The sequence below is a fragment of the Phacochoerus africanus genome, chromosome 14 (assembly GCF_016906955.1).
Source record: "Phacochoerus africanus isolate WHEZ1 chromosome 14, ROS_Pafr_v1, whole genome shotgun sequence".
Classification (NCBI taxonomy): Eukaryota; Metazoa; Chordata; class Mammalia; order Artiodactyla; family Suidae; genus Phacochoerus; species Phacochoerus africanus.
The window spans coordinates 21,298,864-21,310,305 of NC_062557.1; the positions used below are offsets into that span (position 1 = coordinate 21,298,864).

The window sequence follows — 11,442 nt, forward strand, 5'->3', positions numbered from 1 at the left end:
TGGTGGCCCCAGAGCCCAGCTCTTTGCTCGTCCCCTACTGCAGCTCTGGGGAGCCCCTTCCGTCACCTCCCAGCTACTCTGTTGTGGCCACCGGCACCTAGAGTCCTTCCACTCCCGCTTCACTTAGGAGGCCTTGGAGCCGAGGCCAGAGGCCTGGCTTGCACCCTCAGGCTGCGCCTGCCTGGAGACATTTGTCCCCTGTTCCTGAAAGCCTCTGTTGTTGTCGCAGCTGAAACTCCCCCTTATGTCCTGGACGCCCCTGGAATGTGGCTGTGGGGTGGTGTCTGGGTCCCCACAGGTGGGGCTGGTGGCTGGGTTGCAGGTCTGGGTGTCAGGAATAAAGCCTTTCTTTGTGTGTGTGTGTGTGTGTGTGTGTGTGTGTGTGTGCGTGTGCGTGTGCGTGTGCGCGCGCGCGCGCGCGCGCGTCGGGGATGGGAGCACTTCTCCGTCTCAGTCTGGGAGCCAAAACTAGGAGCAGCGTGTTGACAGGAGCAGCTGGGAGGGAGGAGAGGGAGGGAAAGAGGGGGGAGGGGACCGGGATAGGGTCTTTCCAGTCCTGCTGGTCATTGTGACCCATTCCCTGGGCAGGCATTTCTGGGCCATCCTCTCGCTCCATCCTGGTGAGTCGGACGGGGCCAGAGTTATTTCCATTTTCCTGATTGGCAGACTGAGGCTGAGAGAGGAAGTCAGTTACCCAAAGCCACATAACTAATGACTTCTCCAGGCCCCAGGGCGTGGACTCCTTCTGCCCCTGGGAGCGGAGGAGGTGAGGGAGGCTCCTAATCTCTGTGGCAACCCCTGCTCTCCCTGTGCCATCGGACACTCACTGTGGCCCTGTAGCTGGGCCGGTGTTAGTGGGGACAGCGATTTTTCTTTTTTCTCTTTATTGTGGTAAAATACACCCAGCATAAAATTTACCACCTTAACCATGTCTACGTGTGCAGTTCTGCAGCACTAAGTATATTCATGCTGTTGGGCAAACTGTCGCCACCTCGTAAAATTGAAACTTTAAACCCATTAAATGCTAATTCCCCGTGCTCCTTTGCCAGCTCTGGCAGCCAGCACTAAACTTTCTGTCTTTATGATTTTGACTGGGTTCAGTCCCTCATGTAAGTGGGGAAATGGCCCAATTTGAATTTGGGCCCCTGGCTTGGAGAGGTTGAGTCACACCCAGAGGTGGGGTCCAGCCCAGGCTTTGTGTTGGGCTGTGTTGTCCCATCCCAAGGAGGGAAGGCGGGGGTGGGGGTGGGGGGTGGGAGTGGCAGGGACAGATGTCTACCTTGGGCAAAGGACAGAAACTGGCACAGCATCCTGGGCGGGCTGCCTGGGGCCGGGCCCGGGGCTGCAGGCTGGGCTGGGGCCAAATGGAGCTCGGTCTTCTGCCCTGGCCCAGCCGTGCCCTCCTGGTGCTAATGAATAGGCCCTGGTTGCCCAGACCTTGAACTCCTAGGAGCTGTTTGTACCTGAAACCAGGGATTTGTGACTGGGGCAGCTGCTGCCCAGCCTGGGCCTGAGAGTGGAGGGAAAGTTACCGCGAGGGGCTGCTGGAGGGGAGGCAGGGTGCAGAGAGAGGCTGGCTGGGGTCCAGCCCTTTCTCATCCCAGGGTGACGGCGCCTAATTGTTCCCGTGGTAATTGCTGGGGCTGTAATGTCTGCAGAGGCTTTAATGAGCTGTGGCTGATCTGAGTTGGATTGTTTTTCTTTCGGAGGGACAGACAATCCCTTCCCATCCAGGAGACAATACAGCACTGTCCGGGCGTGGCCCTCGGGGACCTGGCTCCCTGCTGGGCCACGTGAGAAGAAGCCCACACCACGCACCAGGACATCCCCTTTCTGCCACCCCAGCTCAGGTGCAGGAACCTGGGGTCTGTAGGGGGAGATACTCTCTTCCTGCCTCCAGTTTGGGGGGGTGGTGTCAGAGGACCCACTGAATGCTGGTAAGACCCCCTTACTAGCTGTGCCACCTCCTGCAGGTCACTTCCCTTTTCTGAGCCCCAATTTCATTTCTTCTGAGATAGGGGCAGGGACCATCTTCTGAGACGGGAGGACTGGAACAGGCATGGAATCCAAAGTGCTTTGTAGACTATGAAGTGTGCGGGGGAAGGAAGAGCTTACTGTTATGAGAGGGAAATTAACAATGACCTGCCTTGTCCAATAGATGCTGGTTATGGAAGAATGTTCAAGAGTGTGGTGTGGAGTTCCCGTCGTGGCGCAGTGGTTAACGAATCCGACTAGGAACCATGAGGTTGCGGGTTTGATCCCTGGCCTTGCTCAGTGGGTTAAGGATCCGGCATTGCCGCGAGCTGTGGTGTAGGTCGCAGATGCGGATCGGATCCCGTGTTGCTGTGGCTGTGGCGTAGGCCGGTGGCTACGGCTCCGATTCGACCCCTAGCCTGGGAACCTCCATATGCAACGGGAGCGGTTCTAGAAAAGGCAAAAAGGAAAAAAAAAAAGAGTGCGGTGTTCATTCACAGGGCAGATCTGATGTCCAAGGTCAAAAGATCCCCACCCCCCGCTGGTGAGGGTCCTGGGGAGTCCTAAGTACTGGACATGCACCCTATTACCTGGGCCCTTAGAAGATGGGGAGCCAGGAAGAGGCGGGATGGGGGCTCTTGGGCTTCAGGGCTTCCCTGTAAGTTGTCACAAGGAAGCTGAGACTTGAAATATATCATGTCCGGAGTTCCCATCATGGCTCAGTAGTTAATGAATCCGACTAGGAATCATGAGGTTGCGGGTTCGATCCCTCGCCTCGATCAGTGGGTTAAGGATCCGGTGTTGCCGTGAGCTGTGGTATAGGTCACAGATGAGGCTTGGATCTGGCGTTGCTGTGGTTCTGGCATAGACCAGCAGCTACAGCTCCAATTAGACCCCTAGCCTGGGAACCTCCATATGCTTCACTGGCCCTAGAAAAGACCAAAAAAAAAAAAATTCTCGGAATGTATCAAGGTTTTATAAACAGTGATGAATAGAGCCAGACTTGAACCCAAGTCAAGGGGCTCCAGAGCTCTATCTATTTTACTGTGCCACAGCCCTGGGCCGGGAACCTTCCTCCGGCCCAGTCTTGCTCACTTCTCCACCCCTGGCTCTCTAGACCCTGGAGCCAAGGCCTGAGGGCCAGGCCACGCCTCCAGCGGCGGGGCCCACAGGTATCCCCGAGCAGAGAAAAGGGATCTCCTAAGTGCTGGCTCCGCTCTTGGGCCTCAGCACCCTGCTGTCTGAAGTGGTGCCTTGCCTACCACACCTCTGAGGCGTCTTCCAGTCTGCCTGCCGGGCCTCCCTCTCCCCTCCCACCTCCCGGTGCTCAAGCACGTATAGCCCTCTGGTTCGGGTCCCTCCCCAGCCCCTCGGTGGTGCTTGATGGGGACAAATGGCGCTAATCTGGCCCTGCTGTGCAGGGACATGCCTCTCCCTGGAGAAGGCAGGGGTTTTCTGGAACTTATCTGCAGAAGTTTGCCCCAACTCGTCCCAGGAGCAAGCAAAGATTCAGTGACAGGCAGTTGGCAGGTGGTGGGATTATCAATCAGCCCCTTGTCAGCCCAGAGCCTGCTGGCTCTTGTGAGCCTGCCAGGGCAAAGGGGCTGGGGCTGGGCGGGGAGCAGGAGAAGCAGGAGGGGGGCTCTGGGTGGGGGCAGGGAAGAGAGGGGTGGAGGAGAAGAGTCCATTTGCAGCATTAGGGATGTGACAGTGGCCAGTCCCTATGGCACTTCAGCTGGATCGCTTTCCTGTCCTCAGCTTGTCCCCGTTGGCCCTGCACTCCTCCGTGGGTTCTGCCCACGAATCCCCAGAGCCCTGTAGGCTCATACCCGGGAGGGTGGGGGTGAGGGATCACATGGGGCTGAGATGGGAGGTGGCCTTCCAAACTGAAACTGGGGAGCCGGCTGCCTTGGGGCGAGGGTCCCCGGCTGGAGGCGGCAGAGAAGTCCAGCTGAGGGCGGAGCTGGCCTGAGCCTCTTACAGGGCAGGCGGAGGAGGCCTGGCAGCCGTGGTGCGAGTTTTCTCCTGCAGTGTAGAGGTGAACCTGTAATCCAAGTGTTAAAATCATGGCCGGAGGCAAAACATCATACATTCTGAATCATCTCCTTTGTTGCATTAAAAAAAAAGAAAGAAAAGAAAAATCCCACACCAGCCACACGGAGGTGTGCGGGCAGCTGTGTTTGTCAGGAACGCAGAGGAGTTGGCTTCCCTTTGGGGGAGGAGACGCTGTGCCATAACACCATCTCAGGGGTATATAAGGAGCCCAGGGCTGGGGGTGACGGGCACGGCACCCTGGTTTCAGCCCAGACGGCGCACCCTGCCAGCTTCTCTCGTGCTGCTGAGAGCGCGCTGCCTGGCCATGAGCACCACATTTCTGCAGACTTCTTCCTCTACCTTTGGGGGTGGCTCTACCCGGGGGGGTTCCCTCCTGGCTGGGGTAGGAGGCTTTGGTGGGGGGAGTCTCTATGGGGGAGGTGGGAGCCGCAGTATCTCAGTGTCTTCCGCGAGGTTTGTCTCCTCGGGGTCAGGAGGCAGCTTTGGTGGAAGGGCTGGTAGTGGTTTGGGTGGAGGCTTTGGAGGTGGCCTGGGAGGTGGTCTTGGGGGTGGCTTTGGAGGTGGCTTTGCTGGAAGTTTTGGTGGTGGCTTTGGTGACTTTGGAGGTGGCGATGGCGGCCTCCTCGCTGGCAACGAGAAGATCACCATGCAGAACCTCAACGACCGCCTGGCCTCCTACCTGGACAAGGTGCGCGCCTTGGAGGAGGCCAACGCCGACCTGGAGGTGAAGATCCGAGACTGGTACCAGAAGCAGAGCCCCAGCAGCCCGGAGCGCGACTACAGCCCCTACTTCAAGACCATGGAGGAGCTCCGGGACAAGGTGCGTCCTCGGCTGCCAGCGGAAGGCGGGAAGGTGGCTGGCGCCTGCACACAGCTTAGCATCTGCGTTCTGGCTGCCTGGGGGCAATGCTCTCCTGCCCAGGCAATGATGGGTAACGGCGGCTAACTTGCAGTGCAGGGGACATATCTGCTCACCTAGGCAGTGCCGCAGATCCCGGGAATCTGGTCTGGACCAGTAGGGGCCGAGGTGGGGTAGCGCACACACCCTGAAGGGCTCTCCCTGGAGGGTTCCTTTGCTTCTTTTGCCAGAACTGAACACCAGGACTGCCTGCCTCACCCTTTGACTGTCTTTGGTGGCAAAAGAACTATGGGGACTTAGGAGACCTGGGACTGCTTATGGGCTCTGCCAGCCACTCGCTCACCTCTCCCTCACCTGGATGGGTTTCCCCCGCTGCCCTCCGGGTTCCCACTGACTGGAACATTCTGCGGATGTGTGGCTGTGTCAGGGTGTGCAGGAGGCCAGTGATCAAGAGCTGTGCACAGGGGAGGTTGGTGGGGTGGCGGGGTAGCTCCAAGAGGGCACCTCACTCCTGGGCAGGCAGATCCCACAGGGGATTCCCTGAGACAATGGCTCATGTCCTGGAGACGAAGAGGGCGGCAGGGGGTGGGCTATGTAGGGGGCACTCAAGGTGAGCCTGGACTCTGCCCTGGACCCTATAGGCATCCATTGCTGGTGTCAGAGGGGAGAAGATCGGCGAGGGGTCTGACCTGGGATGCAGGGTGGGGAGAGCAGAATGGATGGGGGAGGGGTCCTCTAGACACCGATTCCCGGTCTCCTGCAGATCCGGGCGGCTGCCATCGATAACTCCCGGGTCATCCTGGAGATCGACAATGCCAGGCTGGCTGCAGACGACTTCAGACTCAAGTAGGCTCTCTCCCCTCCCTTCCCCAACTCGAGCAGCCTGGACCCCTCGCCCTGCCTCACCAGGGATCCCTCTTTCTCCCCAGGTATGAGAACGAGCTGGCGCTGCGCCAGGGCGTGGAGGCCGACATCAACGGCCTGCGCAGGGTGCTGGACGAGCTGACCCTGACCAAGACTGACCTGGAGATGCAGATCGAGAGCCTGAACGAGGAGCTGGCCTACCTGAAGAAGAACCATGAGGAGGTGCGATCGGTGGGCGGCAGAATGGGGCCGCTAAGGACCCCTTTTCTTCTCTGATCCATAGCCAGGCCAGGTGGCCAGTGGGATCTGCTCTCCTGATTTGCTTCATGAACTCACGCAAGGGCTCTCCTGTCTTGAGGTCCCCCCTTGGCGGCGCCTGGAGAGGAGGAGAGACCCTCAGAGCTGAAGGGCCCTTGTGATCAAACTTCTCAATGTGCAGTGGGGAGCAGAGGGGCCAGGGTGGGTACAGGGCCAGGGTCAGGTGAGTTAGGGCTGGAGCCAGGATCGGCACATGCGACCCCAGCCTCAGCTCTCCCTTCCGCCCTCTGTCTCTGAATGGGCCCCACCCACCCTGCAGGAGATGAAGGAGTTCAGCAACCAGCTGGCAGGCCAGGTCAACGTGGAGATGGACGCGGTACCGGGCGTGGACCTGACCCGCGTGCTGGCAGAGATGAGGGAGCAGTATGAGGCCATAGCCGAGAAGAACCGCCGGGATGCCGAAGCCTGGTTTTTCAGCAAGGTGAGCCTGAACTGCCGGCCCCACCCCAGCTCCCCGAGCTCCCGGGAGGCTCAATGGGGAGGTCACTTCTCTTGTGTGTGACCTGCAGACGGAGGAGCTGAATAAGGAGGTGGCCTCCAACACAGAGATGATCCAGACCAGCAAGACAGAGATCACAGACCTGAGACGCACTGTACAGGGGCTGGAGATCGAGCTGCAGTCCCAGCTCAGCATGGTAGGGGTCCCCTTCCCCTGCCCCCCCCCCCCCCCACCAAGCCTAGCCTCGCCCACCTTCCGCAGCAGCTTAAGCCTTGGAGTTCCCAAGCTCCCTTTGGGGGGACGCTCCTGGCAATCAGCCTCTCTCTCCGTGCCCTCGGCGGTGGCTCCCTGTCTAGCCTGATGTGGTGTCTGTTGGTCTGCTGCCCCACCAGAAAGCGGGGCTGGAGAGCTCGCTGGCCGAGACGGAGTGCCGCTACGCCCTGCAGCTGCAGCAGATCCAGGGCCTCATCGGCAGCATCGAGGCCCAGCTGAGCGAGCTCCGCAGCGAGATGGAGTGCCAGAACCAGGAGTACAAGATGCTCCTGGACATCAAGACGCGGCTGGAGCAGGAGATCGCCACCTACCGCAGCCTGCTGGAGGGCCAGGATGCCAGGCAGGGGAGCTGGTTCGCGGGGTGGGGGTAGGGGAAGGGAGGGCCAGTTGTGGTTGGGTGGAGAGTCATCCTGAGGGTAGGGCAGCGTGTACCGTGAAAAGAGAACAGAATAAGCAGTGAGAGGTTCTGGACTCTGCGTTCTGGTCTTTGGCTGTTACCTGGGGTAGGTCATGTCACCTCTTTGGGCCTCCGTGCCTTCTGTAAGTGATAGCAACTGGGCTAGTGGTCTTGGAATTACTGCTGGTTCCATTACCTGCATGAAATAGATGAGGTTTTATCATAGACCGGGCTCTCTCTGTTTGGGGGTGGCAGGTCTGGAGGGGCTCTCAGGATGTCCTTGCCTTTAGGGAAGTCAGGTATGGGGGTGGGCGTGGGTGGGGGCTGGAGAGGACTGCTTAGCTCTCTACCGGGCCTCCCTTAGGGACACCTGAGCTTCTGTCCTTTGCTTTTTTTTTTTTGAAACAGCAATCCTACAATTTTTTTTTTTTTTTGTCTTTTGAGGGCTGCACCCGTGGCATATGGAGATTCCCAGGCTAGGGGTCCAATAGGAGCTGTTGCCACCAGCTTACGCCAGAGCCATAGCAACACCAGATCCGAGCTGCATCTGCGACCTACACCACAGCTCACAGCAATGCCAGATCCTTAACCCATGGAGCAAAGCCAGGGATGGAACCCACAACCTCAGGGTTGTGCCACGACGGGAACTCCTGATTTTATCCCTTTAGTCCAAAAAAAAAATGGAAGTCACGTCAGACACACTCATTCCACCAAATGAGGAAGACCGCTCATCATCCTAAAGAGTTTTAAGTAATTTGACGATAGTTAAAAAAAACCCTTAAGCCGATACAATATAGCATTCATTTTTATCTTTCTGAGGGAGTAGCCTGGTGAGTATGCTAGATGTCCAACGTTTTAGGCAACGGAACCACGTAAAACAAAACGACATCTTCCCCACCAGCATCTACACTTAACACAAAAAACACAGTCACATCATTTGCCCTCAAGGCGTAAAAGCCCAAGGACATTAAAGAACATGAAGGTGGAGGCGTTCCTGTCGTGGCTCAGCGGGTTACGAACCCGACTAGTATCCATGAGGTTGTGGGTTCGATCCCTGGCCTCCCTCAGTGGGTTAAGGACCTGGTGTTGCCGTGAGCTGTGGTGGGGGTCGCAGAGGAGGCTCGGAACCTGCGTGGCGTAGGCCGGCAGCTGCAGCTCCGATTGGACCCCTAGCCTTGGGAACCTCCGTATGCCGCAGGTGCGGCCCTAAAATAAATAAATACATAAATGCACACCTATATGAACGTGGAGGCTGCCAGGCGTTTATAGTTGGTAAAAGGGAGATCAACGGGTAACATACCCAGACAATTTTTCAAGTTCGGTTGAATTTAAAACGTTGTTTTCAGTGACTATGTTATTTTTCTCAAGTAAGCAGATGCTCAATAGGCAAAGCACAACACTGAACTAGCCATGTCTGTTGCTTAGATCTGCCTCCCGCTCTCTTTCAGGATGGCCGGCATTGGCCCCAGAGAAGGTAAGAAGGCTTCCCTCTTCCTGAGTTGAGGTGGGAGGGAAGCTGTTGAAGCCACGGTTCTCCTTGGAAGGGGAAAGAAGGAGAGAGAAGCCAGGCATCCCCGGGAGGGTGGGGACACGTCCATTCCAATGGCTCCCTCTTCCTTAGTGGATCCTCTACCAGCCCCAGGTATGGTTGGGGGTTGGTTTATTGAGAACGTCTCCAGGGCATGGCTCCCCCAAGGTCCCACCTTCCTGCGCTTAGGTTAAGATGCCCATGATTACTTCCTGTTTATGTGCAGCTTAAAAACCCTGACGTTCTTGCTCACTGCAGGGCATACCTGCTGTGGCCACTGCCCATCTCTTTGATGAGTGATTCAGCACCAGTCCTGGAAGGACTGGCCAGCGGCCATTCTCAGGGGTGCCATCCAGTTCTTCTGGAGCACAGCCAAGACTCCCCCCCACCCGCCACCCCGGAAGGGAGGACAGGGAGGGTCCCCCACTCTAACGCCTGCCCTTTCTTTCTACAGCCTCCCTGGGAGGTGGCGGTGGCAAAGTCCGCATCAACGTCGAGGAGTCAGTGGATGGGAAGGTGGTTTCTTCCCGAAAGAGAGAAATCTAAATGCCCAGCGCAGGAGAGATGCCCCCCACCCTCCCCCGGCCTAGTGGACGGCTGGCTGGAGGGCCCGGAAGAGCTGACGCCAGGCCCTGCCTTCGGAGGGTCCAGCTCAAGGGGTCCCTCGTCTCCTAGTTGGGCGCTTTGCCTGCTGTCCCCCATCACCCCCTCCAGCTTTCTCGTCTCCTTTGGAGCAGGGAGGTGAAAGAAACAGCTGTTTTGTATAACGAGCTCATTCGTACCCTGTCAACCCATGCAATAAAGAATTGCTTTTCCTTTTGCAAATATCTCTAGGTAGCAGGTCAAGTTTTTCTTGTTGGTGGCCTCTGGGGAGGCCCAGGGCCCACGTGCTGTCATTTTCCCCGACTTCGAGCCCCTTCCCTGCACAGTCACTCTTTGGGGTTTCTGGGGCGGCTCCGGTGACTTGCTATCCTACGTACCCCATTTAGTGATCACGGAAGCAGGAGGCGGGGTTCCTGAGAGCCGTCGGGTGTGCCTAGCACAGAGCCGGACTCTCATTAGTTGCCTGTGGCTGACTGTGTGGGTTGGCTCTGGTTCATCACTGTATGGTTGGCACTGTGCTAGGCACACCAAACCCCGAGTCTCATTTCATACAACTGCCAGTGGTCAGGATTTACGATTCCATCTTGGAGATGAGGGAACTTAAAGAGGAGATGAGAAACTTGATGGGTGAGGACGTCACCCATCAAACTAAAGACGGATGAGGATGTCGGGCTGGTGACTTGCCTCGAGGCCTTGTGGGTAGGTAGCAAGCAGCAGGGCTGGGGCTGGGCCCCACCCCTGGGACCCCAGGCTCTGATCCTTGACATTTCATTGCCAGGACCCTCCTCTTTGCTTCCAGCCCTTACCACATGTGCCCCCTGAAAGTCCCCTCTTTCTTTTTTTTTTTTTTTTCAGCCGGCATGCCTGACCTCCAGAGTGGCTGAGCCCAGTCCAATCTTTGTGCCCCTGCAGAGCTGGGCTCCATCTTCCCCAAAGCTGCCACCTCCCCGCAAGGCACTGAAAGTGCCCAGAGAAGAAGACACCAACTCCAGGAAGACCTCCCTGATTTCCCCAAGATTAAGTCCAAAGCAACACTAACCCCTATTTGCCCTTCGCTGTCCAAATCCTTTTCCTGGTCCCCCGACCTCCGTCTCCACTTTAGGGCTCACTAGAGCAGTGGCACCCACACACCTGATTTGTTGCCTCTGGTCTGGGGCTGGTTCCTCTGGGATTCACAGCCCCTGCTAGAGGCAAGGAATGAGGAAGTGGAGAACTCTGGGTGCCGAGGCTGAGGATGCGGGGAGAGGGAGAACCGGTTTCTTAGTCTTGCTGGGAAGAGCAGGTAGGAGGCGACTCTGTTTTTCCGAGAATCAGATCATTCTGGGGGGAGAGCCAAGCCCTGTGAGGGGGACCCTGTGAGTCTCAGTGGGGGAAGGTCCTTGCCCAGCAGCCCTGCTGGAGAGAAGGTGGCATCTGTGCTTTCTGAGGGAGATTTAATCTGGTCTCCTGAGTACACACTTCGTGCCCAGACTTCCATGGGGCTGGAGGAAAGAAAGGGAATTTATTTATTTATTTTTTGCTTTTTTTTTTGGATAGGCAAGAAATAGATTAAGATAGGATGCTGTGAGAGATGCAAGGGGACAGGCAAGGATCTGGTGGGCTACAGTTTTATCATCCAAGGGAAGTGCTTTTTTTTTCTTTTTTCTTTTTAAGGCTGCACCCTTGGCACATGGAAATTCCCAGGCTAGGGGTTGACTCTGCAGCTTCTGGTCTGCACCACAGCCACAGCAACGCCAGATCCGAGCTGCATCTGTGACCTACACCACAGCTCACGGCAACGCCGGATCCTTAACCCACTGAGTGAGGCCAGGGATCAAACTTGCATCCTCACAGATACCAGTTGGGTTTGTAACCTGCCGAGCTACCATGAGAACTCTGGAAAGGGAGTTTATTAAGGGTCTGTCCCCTGTCGGGCTCTGGGCAGGGCATTCCATGATGGTGCCTCATTCGCTCTCCTGAGAGCTTTTGAAGTTGGGGACAGACGTCAGACGTCAATTTTCAGAAGCGGAAATGGAGGTCCAGGGAAATCAAGTCACTTGAATGAAGCCTCGAACTAGGAAATAGTGACACTGCGTCTGGGATGGTCTCTCTGACTCCAGCCCTTTGCTTTTCCCTTCATGCCATGTGGGTGA

The 11,442-nt window shown here is 57.1% G+C and overlaps 1 protein-coding gene across 1 annotated transcript; it reads left to right on the forward strand.

Annotated features, from left to right (window-relative positions):
* Positions 1-4,249: 4,249 nt before the first annotated feature.
* Positions 4,250-9,534, forward strand: LOC125115291 (keratin, type I cytoskeletal 15). Its single transcript, XM_047759341.1, has 8 exons — positions 4,250-4,849; positions 5,652-5,734; positions 5,818-5,974; positions 6,330-6,491; positions 6,580-6,705; positions 6,902-7,122; positions 8,628-8,653; positions 9,162-9,534. The coding sequence occupies exons 1-8, from the start codon at positions 4,334-4,336 to the stop codon at positions 9,251-9,253; spliced, it is 1,383 nt and encodes a 460-aa protein (XP_047615297.1). The 5' UTR covers positions 4,250-4,333; the 3' UTR covers positions 9,254-9,534.
* The last annotated feature ends 1,908 nt before the right edge of the window (positions 9,535-11,442 follow it).

Excerpts from the sequence above, each read along its gene's own strand:
- LOC125115291 (XM_047759341.1), top strand. The coding sequence starts at position 4,334 with ATGAGCACCACATTTCTGCAGACTTCTTCCTCTACCTTTGGGGGTGGC. Across the intron at positions 4,850-5,651 it reads TGGAGGAGCTCCGGGACAAG|ATCCGGGCGGCTGCCATCGA; the intron begins GTGCGTCCTCGG and ends GGTCTCCTGCAG. Across the intron at positions 5,975-6,329 it reads TGAAGAAGAACCATGAGGAG|GAGATGAAGGAGTTCAGCAA; the intron begins GTGCGATCGGTG and ends CCCACCCTGCAG.